This window comes from Vicugna pacos, chromosome 33, assembly GCF_048564905.1.
Source record: "Vicugna pacos chromosome 33, VicPac4, whole genome shotgun sequence".
Classification (NCBI taxonomy): domain Eukaryota; kingdom Metazoa; phylum Chordata; class Mammalia; order Artiodactyla; family Camelidae; genus Vicugna; species Vicugna pacos.
Window position 1 is genome coordinate 4,334,975 of NC_133019.1, and position 19,516 is coordinate 4,354,490.

At 49.4% G+C, this 19,516-nt stretch overlaps 1 protein-coding gene across 2 annotated transcripts in view; it reads left to right on the forward strand.

The window, feature by feature from the left end:
- ETS1 (ETS proto-oncogene 1, transcription factor) overlaps nucleotides 1–19,516 on the forward strand; it is a 118,973-nt gene that overhangs the window by 15,289 nt on the left and 84,168 nt on the right. For both annotated transcript variants that reach the window (XM_006211659.4, XM_072953742.1), the window contains one exon: nucleotides 11,011–11,155. In XM_006211659.4, coding sequence (XP_006211721.2) covers nucleotides 11,011–11,155 — 145 coding nt within the window. The remainder of the gene's footprint in view (nucleotides 1–11,010; nucleotides 11,156–19,516) is intronic.

Here is a 19,516-nt window from a genome sequence, read left to right on the forward strand (position 1 = left end):
GGTACGGGAAGTTTGAGGGTGAGAGGAAAAACTGTAAGAACAGTGGGTTTTTTAATCCCAGGGTGATCTCGCCCCCAGGGGACATCTGGTGATATGTTTGGTTGCCAAAACGTGGGGAGTGGGGATGCTACACCCAGAAGGTAGGAACCAGGGATGCAGCTAAGCACCCTGTACGACACAAGGATTGTCCAGCCTCAGATGTTAGCAGCGCCCAGGCTGAGAAGCCCTGCCCTGGAACAGCCGCCAGAGCAGGTCCGAAGGCGGAGAGGTACTATGTGTACAGACTGGTCTAAGCTGTTCTTTGTTACGTGTAAATGACCTCTTTTAGGAAGTCTTAAAAAAAGGAAAACAAAGTGAGGCCGTATTCCTGTTGCGAGGGGTTCTGCTGAGCAGGCTGCTTTCGTTGTCCAGGAAATAATCTTCTAAATCAGGAGACAAATGTTTTCTAGGCCCTGAAGACTGCTGAGTCTCAGATTCCTTATTTGTGGTTCGAGGTGGTGTCGGCGTGATCCGATGGTTGGCTGTACCAGGGGAGGCTGACAGTACTCACAGCGACAGTTGTAAAATTCCTCCCACCCACGGGAGCCGGGGAGGGGGGTGACCATTTTCCACAGAACTCACATTATCTGCCCCAGGGTCCCTTTGTCAAAAACAGAACATGTGCCCTCCCCGTTGGAAGGCCAGCCTCTCAGGGGACCACCGCGAGCAAAGTGATGTCACGGCAGCTGGGGAGGCGCGGGAGCTGCCCGGCGCTGCGTGGGAGGGGGCGGCGTCTGCAGGTGCCGGTATGGGTTGTGTGTCGGGCACCCTTTCGTCCAAGGGGAGGAAGCGCTCCTTCCTGTTGTGGCACCTCAGCAAGCCCGCTTCGAGGCCTGGAAGTTCCTGGCGGCCCTGACCCTCTCCTACGTCATCCCCTGCTGCATGTCCCCGGCCCGCTGGGCTGGGGGAGGGCAGGCATGGGGCGGATGCGCCACTCCTAGTTTTGACCGAACATGTCCTGGTCCTTGGCTACCTCGCAGACAAGGAAGATGTGGAGGAGGTCCTTGGGGATGGAGGGACCCTGGGCCAGGCTTGGAAAGCACCCTGAGCCGTGGGAAGGAACAGCATGACTGCCCACTCGCCTCCTCTCAGAGCTCAGGCCTGTGGGGATGCAGCGATAAGCCAGGCAAGAGTGCCTGCCCGGACAGGCACATGTGGGAGGCACCCAGTCTTTGGTCCTGGGCCTGGTGGCTGTGGGACAGAGTCCTGTCAATCACCATGACAGCACTGAGGCTTTGGAATCAGAAAGACCTGAATTAAATTCTGGTCTGTTACTCCTCTGCCATGTGAGCTTGGGCAAACTCCATCCTCTGACCCTCAATGTCCTCATCTGTAAAATGGGCAGTGTAACCTACTGTATAAGGTCACTGTGAGGCCAGCCACAAACCTCAGTTAACCCCCTTTCCCCCGTGTTTACCATCTCAGCTCTGTTTTTTTCTGGACGTTTCAGTTGTGTGGGATGCACACATGGAGGAAGGCGTGGAGAGGATTCCACTGATTGTCCCCACAAGGGTGTGGCCAGAACAAGATGGCGCTACTGGGGGAAAGATGGAGACATTCTTATTGAGAAACCTCATTGCTTCATTACTACCCTGCACTAGAAATAGCGCCCCTGCCACCCGATCAAGGTTCTCTTGTGGGTGGTTTACAGCCCCATTGTGTAAACAGACCTGGTTCTCTTATCTTGAGTAATTGCAGTTTAATTGGGCTTCCTTGGGAGGCAATCCCCTTCTTACCCAGTGCTGTTCGTGCTCTCCACCTCCGCCCAACATGCCTTAGGATGTGGTCGCTGGGGCGTCTGCTCTGTCCCTGCACTTGGGAATCGGGAAAGGCTTGTGCTTGTTTCTAGGAAGCTCAGCACACGTGCCTCTTCCTTCTGTCTGGGAATCCTGGGAAGCAGTGGGTAAAGTCCTCAGTGCTAGAGAAGTAAGCATATCCCCAAGGAAATTTAGAATGTAAATGGAAACTGGAAAAGAAATGGTTTTTTCTTGTTGCTTGTGGTGGTGATGGCTTTGCTCCTGGAGAGATTGCTGGAACATAAGGCTTAAGAAATGATTTACAGCCAAAACTCTTAGTGGTAGTCAGAAAAAGTGAAGGAAAAAAGAGAGATAACGTCTATTTTCTAGCATCTTAGAAAGTGGGGATTTTCTAAAATACTGGCTCCAGTCAGCACGAACTAGAGGATTTCAGAGCCAGACCATAACCTAGAGACCATCTCCCAGCATCAGGAAATTCAGGTGCTAAGAGGTTAAATGAGTTGCCCAAGTTTACAAGCTGGCAAGGGGTGAAGAGTGGTCCAGATCTCCTGGCTCCTGGCTTAGGGCATGCCTTGCCATCAAATGCGTCTTGATCATTATTTTTAAAATTTCTTTGTTTATTTTAGTTGAAGTATGGTCAGTTTACAATGTTGTACCAATCTGGTGTACAGCATAATGTTTCAATCATACACATACATACATATATTTGTTTTCTTACTCTTTTTCATTATCAGTTACTACAAGATATTGAATATAGTTCCCTGTGCTATACAGCATAAACTTGTTGTTTATCTGTTTTATATACAGTAGTTAGAATCTGCAAATCTCAAACTCCCAATTTATCCTTTCCCACCCTCTTCCCTCCCTGGAAACCATAAGTTTGTTTTCTATGTCTGTGAGTCTTTTTCTGTTTTGTAAATAAGTTCATTTGTGTCTTTTTTTTTTTTTAGATTATACATATGAGTGAAATCATATGGTATTTTTCTTTCTCTTTTTGGCTTACTTCACTTAGAATGATGATCTCCAGGTGCATCCATGTTGCTGCAAGTGGCATTATTTCATTCTTTTTTATGGCTGAATAGTATTCCATTGTATAAATACACCTCAGCTTCTTTATCCAGTCATCTGTCAATAGACATTTAGGCTGTTTCTATGTCTTGGCTATTGCGAATAGTGCTGCTATGAATATTGGGGTGCATGTGTCTTTTAAAATTCGAGTTCTCTTCAGATATATGCCCAGGAGAGGGATTACTGGATCATATGGTAAATCTATTTTTAGTTTTTTAAGGCATCCTGATCATTTTTAAGAAATGTCATGATAGACAGGACTTTATGACAATCCATGCATCCGTGTGTTTTATTTATGGTGAATTGACCTTCTCTGGCTTAGAGGAAAAAAACCAGAGCTCCATTTTGTAGACTGCTGAGCAGATCGGAATTCTTGACCAGTGTTTTCACCACGGGAGGTCCTCCCAACCTCCTGTCAGGAGGCCCTGAGTCAGCCTCACGCCCCATCTCCACACCCCGGGATGGATGCCCGAAGCCGGCGCCCATGGGGTGGCTGGGAGTCCGCAGGCTTCCTGCAGCTGATGGATAACACGTATCTCACCCGGAATCTCTCAGCAGGAGTGTCAGGGCCAGGCGCCCAGGACTGGGGCAGGTCCACTGAGTAAGCTCTTGAGTGGAGGGGTCTGTGGTCTCAGGCTGGTGTGAGGATCTGCAGGGTCTGTCACCCCCCTTCCCCAACCTGGTCTGCTGCCTGAGGGCCAGGGCATCCCTGGGCAGCCTCTGCTGTGGTCCGCGTGGCCGGGCTGGAGACCAAGCACCGCTTTTCACGGAGAGCAGAATCCGATCTTCCCGCCTCCGCTCTCTGTACTTCAAACTTTTTTCTCTCTCTCTGAAACCTGCAGCGGTCAGGCCTGCCCTTTCGCCAAGGCCCAAGCCCATCAGTCTTATTGTTTTAGAAAGAATTTCCTGGCCTTGAGTCTAAAATTAAACTGCCCTCTGAGAGCTTCCTATTTTGTCTGTTCCTGCCTCTCCGGTGGCTGCACCCCCTCCCCATCTCTTGGGGTGGGAGCACTGGGGACAGTGGAGGGGGTTCTGCCCCTCAAGGGGACAGGATGCACGTGCCCTTCTCAGGGTTCTAGAACTGATTGCCCCCAAACTTCTCCTCAGCGTTGCCAAAAGCATCTCTTGGTGATGCGTCGGACTGTGAGTGTGGGGCTGCTGGCCGGTCTAGCGTTTTCTCAGGAGGAGGAAGCCCAGACTTAACTGGAGGTCTGCAGAGCTGGTCAGGCAGCGCGGAAGATCAACTGCACGCAACGAGGTGCAAGGTTTGACGATGAGAAATTCCCTGTCCACTGCACAGACTTGCCTTGAGCAGGGGTCGTGTGCGAGCCCCGGCCAGTGCAGCACCCTGGCACTTCCAAACTTCACTGTTCTTGACTGAGAGAGGGACAATGCAGTGGCAGAACGATGGGTGACCAGGGTGTTAGAGAAGAATGAAGACAAACAGTGTGACGGCTTGAATACATTTCCAGGGACCCTCCCCAGCGTGAGTCTAAGTCATGACCACGACAGCCTCTTGTCTCTTCGGGCCTCTCCACGCTGGGGGGTTATTTACCAAATGAAAGTTGTCAGTCACAAGGTCAGGAGAAGGAATGTGGACGGCTCAGCAAAAAGGAGACTTGCAATTGGAAAGGAACTTGGAGATCACTGGGGCCGACCTCCTCAGGAAGCAGAGGCTTGAGGAGGTTAAGAGACAGGCCGGAGGCCGTGCGGCTCCTGAGGGCCAGAGCAGGGCCTGAGCAGGCTTCCTGGCTTCCAGCCTCCCGCCCTCCCCCTGGGGCCTCGGGACATCTAGGCCGCTCCTGGAATGTCCTCCCTGCGGGCGGCGAGCCCCTGTGCTCATCCGGCCAGTGCTAGCTCAGCTCCGCCTCTGGGTGAACGCTTTGAACAGCAACATCTAGAAATACATATTGTGTCTTGTCTGTTTACGGCCCTGCGCTGGGGCTACACCAGGGGATTCTGAGGTGGGTTCAAGAAAAGGTAGATTGACTCCCCTGGAGTCTGCGCTCTGAGGAACTCGTACCCGAGGAGGGTAAGGATGGGGGCTGAGAAGCAAACACCTGGACACCGACGGCTGCTCGGCTCCAGACAGAAGTGCAGCGTTCATGTCCTCGCGGACACGCAGATGCCATCTGTTCGTGTTGAAAAAGTACTCCCCTGTCCCCGCTTTGCCGATGGTGGGGGTCTCCGGGGGCACGGGGAGGAGGGCTCCGAGGTTCGGCAGGGCTGGGGGCAGGTGAGCGAGCACAGGGAGAGAGCCGCGTGGCGGTGGGGGAGGGAAGACAGGTCCCCGACGGAAGCTTCCAGAGGCAAAGTCCGGTAGACATAACACAGGAGATGGGGCTCTGACTGGAGGAGGGTGGCAGTGGCCTCAGAGCAGAGCTGGCTCCCCATGGGGCAGGGACAAGTGTGTGTCCATCTCCCTGGTGGTTTCCAGGCTTCAGCGCATCAAGCTGCTTCCTTCTAGGATGAGAAAGACAAAGCCTTTAGGCGGTGGGCTCGTGTCCGCTGACAGCCTCCCAGCGGACAGGGGGTGGCAGAGCCGGGCAAGGGGGCCTGCTCGCCCGAGGTGCCCAGGGACCCAGGCCCTCCAAGGCCGCCCAGACACCGCCCTTTCCTCGGCAGCCACTTGCTGCCCAGCCCGCTTCTGAACTCTGCCCTTGGCGTGCAGGGCACCCGACAGGCTCGTGTGTTCCCTCCTGTGTCTTCAACCAGCCGGTCTGTCTTTTTTCCCCTCAGGTCTCCTCCCAGCTCCGGGCAACTTTACAGACCCGTTTTTTTTTTTTTCCCCAAAATTCAAGTATAAGTGACTTCCAATATCATGTTACTTTCAAATGAACATAGTGGTTCGATATTTTCAGCCATTATAAGAAGATTCCCACAGTAAGTCTTGGAACCTTCTGTCCCCATACAAAGTTACCACGGTTTAACTGACCATGTCCCCATGCTGTGCATCACATCTGCGTGACTCACTTACTTTATAACTGCTCTTAATCCCCTTCATTGATTTCACTCATGCCCCCTGCTCCCCTCCCCTCTGGTAAACACCAGTTTGTTCTCTGTTTTATTTGTGAGTCTGTTTCTGTTTTGTTATGCTTGTTCCTTTGTTTTGTTTCTTAGATTTCACATAGAAGTGGAATCACACAGCATTTGTGTTTGTCTGCCTTATTTCACTTGGCATAATACTCTCTAGGCCCATCCATGTTGTTGCAAGTGGCAGGATTCTGTTCTTTTTTACGGCTGAGTAATATTCCTGTGTGTGTGTTCCTCATCTTTATCCATTCATCCATCAGTGGACACTTAGGCTGCTTTTATATCAAGATTATTGTAAAGAATGCTGTAGGGAACACTGGGGTGCATCTATCTTTTTGAATTAGTGTTTTCCTTTTTTTTTTCGGTCAGTACCCAGAAATGGAATTGCTGGATGGTGTAGCAGAGCTGTTTCTGATCCTCTTTTCATTTTTACTGCCATTTTTCCAGACTCTATACTTTAACTAGACCTTTATGCTTCTAGATCTAACTTTATCCTTTCCTGTCTTCTCCCATCCTACAGCCACCTTAGGGGCCCCTCCACCGAGTTGCTCTGCCATCACTCTAACAGAACACAACCAAAAGTGAAATTTTCTTCCACCCTCCTTATTTATGGACTTAAATTCACCATTTTTACCATTATTAAAGCCATCCATCTCAGCATTACTTGGATCCCCCCTACTTTCTTTCATCTCCCATCAGTTATAAAATCATGTTGACTCTTCCTTTGACACGCATCTTATATTTCTTGTTTCCTCTTCACCTCTACACTCATAACCCAAATCAACTCTTTCTTCCTAACCGGACCACAGCTCAGCCCCGTAACTGAGGTGAAGGGCCCATCTGGGGGCAAAGTCTAAGGGCTGTCCCCCAACTCAGGACTCAAGCTGAACTCATCTTAAATGCAATATTTTTGAAAATCAAAATTAATGCAAAAATTCTTCTAAGAAATAAAAATCTTAAAGACTGGATCAGGAGTACCGACTTTTTTGCCCTTCTGCCTCAGGCTCCAGTATGGCCCCAGGGCACTGCTCCTGCCTGTGCCGGCCTCCCCGCCATCTGCTGCCACCCATCCTGGCCTCCTTAGCGCTTTCCAACGACTCTTTCTAGAACACCTTGATTCTCCACGTCACTGCCTCTAGTACCACTGCGAATGCCTTTCTTCTGAAGGCAAGTTCTGGCCTGGTATTCATGGCCCTCCACGCTGTGAACTTACTCTGTTCCTCCAGCTTTGATTCTTACTAATGGCCTCCACCGCCAGCTTTCTCACCGCCGAAGAGCACGCCTTTCCCTCCTGCTCGTCCCCACCAAGCAGCAGAGTCTGTCTCTAGACCGCCCGGCTCAGCCTGTCTTAGTTTCCCTTACACAGCCGTGCAAGCTCCTTCCCCCGTTTCGGTAAGTCTCCTTTTGCTCTCTAGAGTCTTCAGATGTTCTAGGCTGAATCTCCCTTGACTTTTCAGTTCTCACCTTAATTAATCTGCTTCCTCTAGGAAGTCTTACCTGCTGCCGCCCTCCTCCCCCGTACACACCAGCACTTAGCCCTGTCACATCCCCCGGCTGTAATATCCTGTTTACTAGTCTGTGTGCTCCTCAGGGTAAAGTTCATTTCTTGCTCATATTGTATTCTTAGCGTCGAACATCATACTTGGCAGAGACTCGTTGCATGATATAGATTTGCTCCATGAATGTCCCTTGTCATAATTCATCTAGTACCTCCTTCCTGAGCAGCTGGGATTAGAGACACACAAGATCTCTGTTGCACAGGTCGAGGAAAAGTGTCTGAAATCGAGGAGACCTCGTTTAAAATTCTCTCTCTGTTATTTATTAGCTGCGTGGACTTGGGAAAGTTACTTGCCCTCTTAAAGGCTCAGGTGATTTTTCTCTGAAGCGGAGATAGAAACACCAATCTTGCGCAGCTATGGTGAGGATTAAACGTGGCCCGCTCTCCACCGTGCTTAGCTCACCAGCCGGCACGGAGTGGTGTGTGGGGCACCTCGTCTCAATAATCACCTGGGGGGTGAATGAGCGATGACCCGTCAGGTGGTTTCCTCAAACTGTGACCGGGGCTGGGAAGGTTGCTTGCGTCTCCTGAGCTCACCTCCAGTTCACCCGCGGCCAGAAAAGGAAGATGTTGACTTGAACGTGTTTTGGGTGGTGCCCTTTTGAAGCACGGAGTGGGGGGGGCTTTGCTGCCCAGCTCTCTGATCTGTTAATAACCTGCTTCTTCCTCCTTAACGGAGAAGGTTTCATAATGAATTGGAACTGGCTCTGTGGTTCTCTTGAGTAAAAATGTCATTTTCGTGCACTTTGAAATAGGTATTAGGTCAGTTTGTGAAATGTCTAATAAACAGGCAGGTGTCTAAGTAACAAGGGTCCCGATCTTCCCGAGAGCATCTGTTGGCAAAGATGTTTGTGGTTCCTGGTAGGTTTGGTGCATCATCTCCTTCTCAGTCTTAAAAATAGGGTCCCCTGGCACCACTGAGGACCACTAAAGAGGAAATGTGTCTTAAAAAATAGACTTCCCTGTATAAAATAATAAATAGACCCTCCCTGACAACAAGGAGCCTGCCCTGGGAGCAGGAGAGACTTGGTTAAAAAAGCCACTCATAAAACTCAGGAAGATTCTATGTGTGGTTGTTGGTCAAAGCTGTGAGCTGACTCACTGTACCGCTGCATGGTCATCCCCGGTCTGAATCTCCTGGTTTAGGCAAACCATGCACATGGTACCCCAAAAGAAGACAGGGTTCGGTCACTCAGAGTTCTCCTTTATGATGTTCAGATACAAAATTTCCTGGCTCAAGACCCTATTCATACAACTCTGCTACTTGGCACTGAATTTTGAGAAAGACTCTAGAGAAATATGAAAAGATGGGGGTCAACACAGAGAGCCCACAGCTAGTCTGGGAAATGTGTTTCCAGTTGATTCCGTTGCAAGGGACTGTTGAAGACCTGCTTATCCTTGGGGATTTGAAGGAAAACCTTAATGTAGTTGCCTCAGGGCTCACAATATTAAAACACAATGTTAGCAAAAAGGTTTAAAGTCAGAATTAAGGACATGCTTTCTGACGGAAGCGCAGTGGTGTTCTTGCTGGCGGATTCCCCAAATCCTGGTCCCAAACACAAGTGGCAGAAGTCCCATCACTCCATTTATATTCCTGTGGGCTCTCACCAGGGCTGTCCAGTTGCAGAAGCCAAAGACATTATTAGCCTTTGATACACAACAACTCGATGTGACTCTGTTCAGTCCCAAGGATGTAATTCCTTTCTGAGCACCTTTAACTCACTTGACAGAGGAGCAGCCCCCGAGTAAACGTCATCCAGCCCTGGTTTGGATGATTTTATGAATACTATGAAAAATGCCATTCCAATGAGTATGCACAAAACCTCGTTTTTAAAAACAACTTTTTTTTTTATTGCAGTTGATTTACAATGTGAGTTTCAGGTGTAGAGCAAAGAGATTCAGTTATACATATACACACATATATGTTGTTTCTTTTCAGATTCTTTCCCATTTTATATGTTATAACGTATAATAATATGTAAATCTCTTTTTATATTTTGGATTTGATTGGCATTTTTCTCCATGCCAATGTACTCTCTTCTGTTACTTTTACTGAGCTTAAGCAAATGGACAAATGCAAAATGGAGACAAGTGCTGATAGCAAGTGACGGACTCTAACGTAACATTGCTGCGTTCTTGCCCTACAGCTCCCGGGGAGAGAGAAGGTTGGAGGTTCCCCAGTTAGAGGCTCTTACTGGGGTTGGCAAGCTACTTGTTAGGAGTGAGAATTTCGTCTGAGCAGTTACATTTATTAATTAGCCCCTTAACATCAATAGCTCTAGTCACATCAGATTCTAGCAAAGTTCCGTTTTCTCAGTTGGGGGTTTTTATGGAGGTGAAGGGGCCATAATAGAAGAGAGAAAGAATTAGAAAAGAAAGCTGAGGATGGGCCAGTGTACATCAGACTCCTGTTCTCAGGAAATCTTCCCATGAATTTGCTGCTTCTCCTTTTGTGTCTTAATGGTCAAACCTCTTGCCCAATCCCAGGAATGTTAACGCTCTCTTATATTAATACCTACCTTAGATTAGGCTGCACATACACTACTATGACATGCATTTCATATAACACATAATTTTATTACATGCATATCATATTTTATTTTGCTTTATATGTAATTTTCTTACACATTTTATTTCATTCAATCCTCCCACCTTATAGGAAACATTATTCCCATTTTACAATTGAGTAAACTGAGGTTTAGTTAAAGGGACAGGCCCAGGTCCCCATCTGTAAGTGATGGAGCCAAGATGTGAATCCATGTACACCTGGCTTCACAGAATAGGTTCTTAAACCCTGCAAACCATGCCTTCCCGTGTGGCATATCTGTCTTCCTTAGAGAGTACTGGGTGGAAAGTGTATTTTATGGATTTTATGAAACTGACAAGAGAGTTGCCCAAGTACCCAGATGTTGGGAAAAACTAAAACTTCCAATCTAGCAATCAGTATCATTAAAATCTATGCACACTGATGAACTGACAAATGAGTGATTTTTATTAGGTCGTCCCATTTTTTGTTTTTCCTTTGGCATTTGTCACTTCTTGGTTCTGATATTATACTGTGTTTTAAGAATATCCTTTTCAGGGGGAGGGTACAGCTCAGAGGTAGAGTGTGTGCTTAGCATGCATAAGGTCCTGGGTTCTATTCTAGTACCTCCATTAAAAAAAAAAAAAAACCTAATTACCACCCCCCTCCAAAGAATAATCCTTTCATGATGTTTTTACAGAGTAAGATTACATAAAAAAAGCAAAAGCCAGATTGGATAAAGATGACCAAGATTTTACTTTGCTGTTAACTATGGGTCCTTATTTGAAACTTTAAAAAAAAATCTTCAGATGCTTGAAGAAATGGATGAAAAGAAATGTACATGTAATCTAAATCAGAAACCCTTCTCACTCCTTGCATCTTTTTTTTTTTTTTTGATGGATGGAGTGACTAAGAGTTGGTCCTATGCTGTGTCCTCTGTGGATAATTCCTACTTATACGTGGATGGATGATACAAAGTTCCTGTTCTATTAGGAAATTTTAATATATTTCCCTTCCTTTCCTGGTTACAGAGGCAGGGGCCCATCAACTCTTATGAAGATCCTCGAATGGCCTGTGGTTTCCAGTCCGCTTACCACCCGCCGAGGGCGTGTTACCCCTTCTGGGACGAGACGGCCACTCAAGAAGTGCCCACCGGTCTCGAACACTGTGGCTCAGGTAGGAACACACGCAGAGGGTGTGATGGAGGATGGGAGCGAAGGGCAGTGGAAGCTGGCTGAGGGCTGCCTCCTCTGGCTCGTGTGGGTATCAAATGCTATTGTTCTGGGATGGAAAGTCCTGGGCCTTCTCCACCCAATCATTCTGAGTGACTTTCTTCTCCAGTGACGGGCAGACCAAGCTCTAGGAAAGGGCCCAAGCGAGGTTGCTTTGGTCTTCATTTCGTAAAGAGTTCTGGTCCCTGTGCGTGTCCTGAGCCTTTTAACCATTTCAGCCCGGCTGTGCACAAAGGGCCTGGAAGTTGTGCAGTCATGAGGTGTGAACCAGATGGACAGAAGCCATGTGGCCTTCTTTCAGAACATAACATTCCTTTCTTCACCTTCTGTTTCCATCATCCTCTTCCTCTCTGCCCAGGCCCACCTGCTTCAGGCCTCTTTTTCCTTGTCCCCTTTATCTCCTCAACTCCTCTTCCCAGGAGCTCCTCTCCTCTCAGGATTCCCTTCCCTCCTGACTTGCGGGTCCAGTGCTGCCCTCTGCTGAACGGCAGTCATTCTCCGGAAAGGAGCGTCCTCTCTCCGGAAGACCTCGGAACCTCAAAGTCCCGCCTCACCCCCATTCTGTTTCACCGGAGCCACTGTGTTTCTCACAGATTCCACTAGTCTTTGCATACCTGCTCACCTGTCTCAGTTTATTTCTAATACAAAACGGAAAACCTGAGTTTAGAGACGCTGAAATGACTGATTCAGATATTAAGTTCAATTTTTCAAGAGACCAGGTTATGATAACATATCCAAGTGCCAATCAGCCAGTTGAAGTCTGTGTTTTCTCCCAGGATGGATTTTCAGCATAGGACATTTCATTATTCTTAACATACTGAAAACACGTACTTCGGAGGAAGTTCATGGGGGAAAGCCACTGGAAACTCACTTAAATGCAGGTTTTTGGTTCAGTATCTCTTTACCACACAAAGCTATACGGTAAACTAGTTTTATAAGAGTGCAGAAATGAAACAAACGTTTCCTTTCTCGCCCGTGCTGTACCTTTCCCCGGAAACACGCAGACAGACACGAGCCGGGCGCCGCAGCTCTTGGTGGGGCTGCTTTGCGGCTGTCCGTTCTGCTCCTGGGCCGACTCCCAAGTCCCGCATTGTCTTGACCCACAGCCCTTGGTCGTGGGGGTATTCCTGGGGCACCGCCCTGGGTTTCGATGTGACGACACTCGTCCTGTCATTTTCTGCTTGGTGTCTCAGTTCCCTCGAGCACACTCACCAATGTCTCGGCTATCTGCCCATTTCACCAGGTGGCAGGGAGGGTTTTGTACCTGTTCACAGGTTAGACTTAAGGACTTAAGATTGTAAGAGTTGAAAAGGTGATCTTTTAAAATTCTAAACCAAAGGAAAAAAAAGAGTTTATTTGTAAAAGTAAAAGATCACAGTGGTTTTGCCTCCATCTGTATAATTCTTGAATCCTACTGATGCCACTGGGCTTTTAAGTCTTAGATCCCCCGAGTGTAACCGGGATTAGAGCCACCTTGCATTGACACGTTCAGCTCTGGAAGGCGGGCCTGCTTGCTACCAACTGACATCTTATTACATCTTATTGACATGTCTCAGTGCTGAGATCATCTCCATGCTCACCCAGAGCCTCAAGATCAGAATGTCTCATTCTCATGGCAAAAGGACATAGTCCAGCTCTTTCTTAGCTAAGAAGTCCATAAATTCCCAGGTGAAGATGATTTTTCATTGTCCTCCTTGTCAAGGGTCTCAAAGGTAAATGAGTTTTTACTTCAGGGCCAATGAGACAGAATCTGAAAAACTGCAGGATAAAACCATTTTAAAATGCAAAGACTTACAGTCGTGTGATAGAGTCTTCTTTCCACAGTCCCCTTGCTCAAAAAGAAGGGGGCTGAGGTCACCCAGGCTGGTGGCTTTTGGGTAGAAAGGAAAGCTAAGGACGCATGATAACCAGTCCTCAGATGACCTGGATTGTCACCAACTACGGCTCAGAAATGCTAGAAAACTTCCACTCAGGAGTGGTACTTTGGTGGCAGACATGATGTACATAGTCCTCTCCATCCCAGGCTTCTTCTGATGGAAATATTTGGCAAGAACCCTGAGCTTTCCCAGCCCTTCCTTTGCCTTTTGAGCTGTCCAGATGAAGGGGCTGCAATGATTATTTCTGGGCTGTGGTCCAGCCCTCCTTGGTGATGGGTATCCTTTGGCAGGAGATCTTGGGGTTACAGGGAAGGAAGATGAAGACATGAACCGATCAATGATTTCTCCAGCTGCTGTGCATTTCCTTGGAGATGTGTTGAGTAAGAAGAAAGAGAGAAAAAAAAAGACTCTCCATTTTTTTTTCATCTTTTACTCTATTTATAACTTCAGTTTCCTCCCTGACCTCAGTCTCCCAGCCACTCCCCACCCCTGCTTCCATCTCACGTTCTTGCTCTCAGAAGGGATAAAGGCACTGTTTTCCAAGGATCACACATCTGTCAGTGACTGAAACACCCAGCAGGAGGGGCCATTGAGGACAGATTTGGTCCCTTCATCTGAATGTTGTTCCTATTCATGAAGAGGCAGAGGCTGGAAGGAGGAGGGGCTGGAGGGAGGGGGAAGAGAAAATCGAGGGGAGAGAAAATGTGAATGGGGCAGAGACTTACCAGGCGAGGGGGACAGAATACTCAGTCCTCAGGACCAACGAGAATCAATTGGATGGGATAGCTGATCAAAGGGGTTCTGAGGAAGAAAGAAGACATGTGTGGAAATGGACAGAAAATAAAAATGGGTCTTAGTAGAGAGATGGAGAACACTGGGAAGAGAGAATTAGAGATGAATGGAAGGGAAAAGAAGGGGAGGGGAAGATGATATGAAAGAGAAAAAGAGATGAATCTGAGGACATTAACTAACCAGCTAAAAAGGGAAGCCGCATTTGCATGCAATTGCCCGCGCAGCTGTACATCTCTCCGTGACAATCTTGCAGTCATCATTTTCTTTCATTTCTACCTCCTCCTCTGGTTCGCCCCCCCCCATCAGCCTGGAGCCATTAGCGAGAGCCAATGGGGATGGAGAGTGGCGTTCCACATGAATGAATGGGCCCTTTCTGTCTTAGTCTCTCCACAGCATCCCTCTGTAGGGGAGACTTGTGAATCAATGGAGGCCCTTACACAAGACAAGGCTAAAATGTCTGCTGCTGTTTATAGTCTGGCTGGAGTGGAGCCCACTGGCCCTGCCTCCCCTCTGTTCCCTTCTTCTATTCTGCCCCCAAACCTCAGCCCTTTCTCTCAATCATCATAGCAAGAAGCACTTAAAAAAAAAGTCGATCTCTTGCACCTTGTCTCTAAGAACTCACCAACATTTCACAGCCTTAACCATCATGACCAGTTCCCACCCACCGCTCCATTGGGGGGATGGAGTAGATGGCACACTATTTTTAGACAGAGGCAGTGAGCTTGGAGTGGTGCCCAGACCCCACTGGAGTCATGCAATGCCTGTTTTCCACTGGGAACTAGAAAAGTGACATCAGAGACCCAACTGAGCACGCAGGCCTCGTGACCGCCGTCTGTTCCATCAACTGAGAGTTGTCCACATTTGATGCTTGTCTCATATGATGATCACGAATGACAACTGTGTATATCAGAAAACATGACACATTGTTGGCACCCTTCCAGGGTGATTTACTATCAGTATTTTTCATTTCAGGGGTGGATTTGTCTTGATTCAGTCGAACTTACAGAGGTGGTGTTTTGACCAAAGTTCACTTTTGCAAAATAGCTGTTTAGAGCTGGAAAGCAGTCTGTGGCTGCAGAACGCAGTAAACCCAGCTCACCGACTTACTGTGGTCCTTGATTTGAGAAGCAAGACGATACTTTTCTTTCTGTCTTGTGCAATATAATTTGGAATGTTCTTGGTCATGGATCAGAGTAAAACCCTCACCTGCCCACATTCACAGCTTCCCCTTCGCTGCTCACCCTTTGGGAGAGCGGAGAGTCTAGTGGTGGAAAATCCAGACTCTGGCACCCTCAGCTCTTCCTAACTGTATTCCCTTAGGCAATTGACTTTATCTCTGGACTTCAGTTTCCTTAGCTAAACCAGTGTTTTCAAAGTATTTCAGAATCCCCTGGAGGGCTTGTTACAAGGCAGGTTGGGGGCATTCTAGCCCCAGGTTTTCTGATTCAGTGAGTCTAGAGTTAAGCTCAGTATTTGCATTTCTCACCAGGTTCTCAGGTGGTGCTGTTGCTGGCCTGAAGACCACACTTTGAGAACCACTAAGTTAATGTATGTAAAGCGTAGAGCAGTGCTGTAACTTAGCAAGGATAATGTGAACGTTGGTAACTCATGGTCCTGAAGTGCCTGAGAGTCCAAAAATGTCTGGGTATCGTTGAGTCAGAAAGCAACCCATTGATCGGTTGAACACCTTTGGTGGCCCCGGCCACGTACTGGAACCTAAGAAGACGCAAGATGCGTAGAGAAAGGGGAAGACTTGTTCCTTGTCTTCAGGCAGCTTTTATTCAGATGTGTATGAGAAAGTACCTTTACATGATAAGAAGAAATGGCTCCTAGATGAAATAGCACACTTCTTTATGAGCTAAAGGTTGCCCATGAAGTATGTGACTTTGGATCTCATGACAGGATTTAAAATTTCTAAACTAAATTTACTAGTGGTTGAATGAAAGAGTGTCCTGCCCACAGAAACTTGGGGAGTTCAGATGGGAGGCGTACAGAGGGTCCGAGTTCACGGTCTCTCCTGGGGCTTTCTCAGACTGCCAGGCGGCTGGGAGACATCAAACCTGGGCCAGTGTTTGGAAACTGCGATCTACAACCAGGTGGGAAATTTCAGCAGGAAAAACAGACGCCTCCAACTTGGCTTTTAAGTGCAGAGAACGTGGAGGGAATGCCAGAGAGACTTGTTACATGGAGATTCACCTTGCTCGGAGATGTTTATTCTAACAGCCCTGTTCTCTCAGCTGACCATTTCAGATGGCCCCTTTTTAAAAAGTGGTGGGTTTTGTTTTGTTTTGTTTTGTTTTAAAGCAAATGGTCTTTTTAACTCTATCTCCTGCACTGATCTGTTCTTTCCACATCCAGGGTATGTTTTTCTTTTCTAAAGGACCTGTTCCAGGTTCTTTGTTCTTGAAAACAGTTCTGATCCTGTGTGTGTGTGTGCGCGCACGTGTGTGTGTGTGTGTGTGTGTGTGTGTGTGTGTTTGTGTTTCTGTGATGGTATGTGGACTACTCCTCTCAGGGAAAATTTTGACCCTCTCAGAATCTGACTCGGTAGATGTGGTGCTTGGAAGGGGATGCTGTCACCCTGTCTCAGATTTTAGCCTTTCACGGAAGCTACAGTTGAATCCCGGCTGCCAGGACAAGCTGTTTCCAGGGGACAGCACTGATGGAAGCTCTATGCAAGAAACCCTCTCTCTGCCTGCATCCCATCCCTGAGAGGACCAAAGATTGCAAGGACAAAAGGCTAGGGGAGACAGCAGCAGGTCTGGTAGTGCATTACGAAGAGATCCATGTGCAAAAGCTCTCCGACACCCTTGCTCTATCACTATTCTTCTGATAATGAGATTTCTGCAAATGCCTGCCTGCCCCTCTTCTCCATAAGTAAAGGACATCTCTCTGGCTATGGACTGAATTTGCTCCTATCGGCCAATGTGACATCGCCCCATCCATCCTGTTCTCCACCGCCTCCTCCCCCCACCACCCCACCCGCTTGGTAGCTTTCCAGCCCGAGCTACATCTTTCAGATGGCAGTAACTTGCAGTATGTGTTTCTGAGTACAAGCTGGAAAGTACTGGGTCCAAGCGGAGGGTTTAGGGGGTGTGGCGGGAAGAAGAAGAACTCACCCGAGGTCTTGTCCTGCCACCTTTAACAGAAGGGACAGTTACAATTATTTCAGAGTTCTTGTGCTTTTAAAGGAGGTGACATACTTCAACTGTCCTGATAGCAGGTGATGCTACTTTTTCCTTTCAGTGGGATTTGAGCTGTGAATTTCAGGGACCCAAAGAAAGCTGGTGTCCCACCCTTATCTCTTGAGTCTTGCCCAGGCTCATCCCGCCCTAGGCTAACTTTCTGCCGCCTGCCAGCCTCTCCCTGCCTTGTGCCCCACTCTGCCAGTGACAGGAGAAGGGAGCCCGGTGGGGACCAGAAAGAGAAGCTGCGGGTTAGAGACCCACGCCTGTGTCCCGAGTGACTGGCAGCCCCGGGCAGGCAGGGCGGTGCAGGCCTTCCCAAACGTAAGTCGCTCCCGCAGCTCCTCGGGAGGGAAGGCAGCCGCGTGGGAGGCACGAGGCCGCGCGTAGCGAGGGACGAGGGGGTGCAGGCCCTCTGTCGGCCGTGCTCCGCCTGCTGCCTCTCAGAAATCCTAGGAAGTAACGCCATCGCGCTGGGAGTCCCAGGGGCCTGGGGAGAAAAAAGTTCTCTTAACTTTTTCAAACCACAAATATTTGGTCCGAGTTGGGAAAAGGTCCCTGGGGCACAGCTCTGATTTGATTCAAGCAGTCTGACCCCGTCTTCGGGAACTTGGCGCGGGGAGCGGGGGCTGGGGGCCGTGCCGCCCGTGTGGATGGAGCCCCCGGGCGGGTGACGGTGCGGGGCTGGAGTCCGGGGCGGGGGGGGGATGCGCGGGGCCAGCCTGTTGTTCTCAGCGTCTGCGCGCGGAGAGACTCTTACTCTCTCCAGATGTTCGCTGTGTTTATAGCTGCCGAAGCAGGAGACCCAGCTCCCTCATTAATAAGTTTCTTTCCTGCGCTGCGGCCAGGGGTCCCAGCCCGAGCCTGCAGCTGGGAGAGGCGCGGCGGGGGAGGGACGAGGGGAGGGAGGCGTCTGCTCCCCCCCCGCCCCCGCGTCCCTAACCCCCACCCCGCCTTCCTCCTCTGCAATCCTCCCAAAATACACGAGCACACAAAAAGAAAAACACCAGCAGATTTTTTATTTCAGAGAGTAAACACTTGGGCCGTGGGGGTCTGGAGGTTATGGGAAAAGAGGAAACCATCAGGCTAATCAGGCCGGCGCACACTTCCCCTGCTGAAATAAAACAGAAATCATTGCTCCGCAGGCCGGCGGGTTAACCCCGGCGCTGCCAGCGAGGCGGGCGGAGGCTCAGCCCGCCCGGAGGGAGGGCGGGCGGGCGTCCAGGAGGACCAGCTGGAAGATCCTGGTTCAGGCTGGGAGGGGAGGGGAGGGGAGCGGAGGGGAGCGGACGCCTGGCCTGACTGCCTTCCATGCCGTCGGGTTCTGTCGTGGGTGGCACATCTGCCCTGGGCTGGGCTTGAGAAAGAGGCGGTTGGAACAGAAGAGATTCTGGGCTTAGATTCAGTTTTGCAAGAGGCCGTGGGAGTTCTAGATGGGGTGGGAGATAGAGGTGGGAAGGGGCTACCGCTCTGCGCGGCGCTCACGTGGGCGTTGGGACTGGTCAGAAACGAGCCAGGGAGTTGAGGAGACCACGGATGGTGATGAGATCTGGGCCAGAGCTGTAGCCCTGCCGCCTGCCAGCTCCGGGACGGTGGCCACGTCGCTGACCCCGTCGGAGCCTCCGTTTCCTCATGTGTAATAGAACAGTGCCTACGTCGCAGAACCGTGGTGAGGGACAGAGCACCATGCTGAGTGCACAAATGGAAAACGCCAAAGCATGGCTCTCAGTTCCTGATTTCACACATACTTTAAACCAGTCAGGCTCCTCTCTCCCTCCTGCCTTCCTCCTTTCCATCCATCTTTCCTCCCTTCCTCCCTTCCTTCCTTCCTTTCCCTGTTAAATACCTTCACCTTCCGTCTTCACTCACTTGCCCCTTGCTGCCTGTCTGGAGATCATAAATATCTCATGGGCCAGAGGTCATGGGTCAAACATGAGACCTAATCGCACTCTGAGAGGAATGACCTTCCCACTGACTAGAGGGCATTCTTTGGCTCTCTCGGAGGCTACCGGCCTGAGAGGCCCGGGGGCTTTGGTTCAGACCCTGTTCCCATACCCCGCGCTGGCCCGTGGCCCGCCCCTCCCCCATTCCACTCCACTGGTTTAAGAAAACAGACCTTTGGAACCTCTGTGCATCCTCGCAGGTGGCATTGACAACCCCCCATAACAGAGCGAACCGCTCCTGAAGCTGTCGCACCGTCCTTCCCGTCCCTCCTCAGACTGGCAGAAGTGGGCTTTGCAAAACAGACACCCGTGATTTAAGTACCCACAGAACCAGGGCTCCAGATGCCTTTGCAATTGTCACTTGATTTCCTACCTGCTTTGTACATGCTTTTTATCAACGCTGACAACTTTCCGCCGGGTCCGAGGCCTGCAGAGACTCACAGAACAGGGGCGCTTAGGGCGGATGAGTTTCAGAAATGTGGGGCCCCTCCGAGATGGTGCGCAAGGG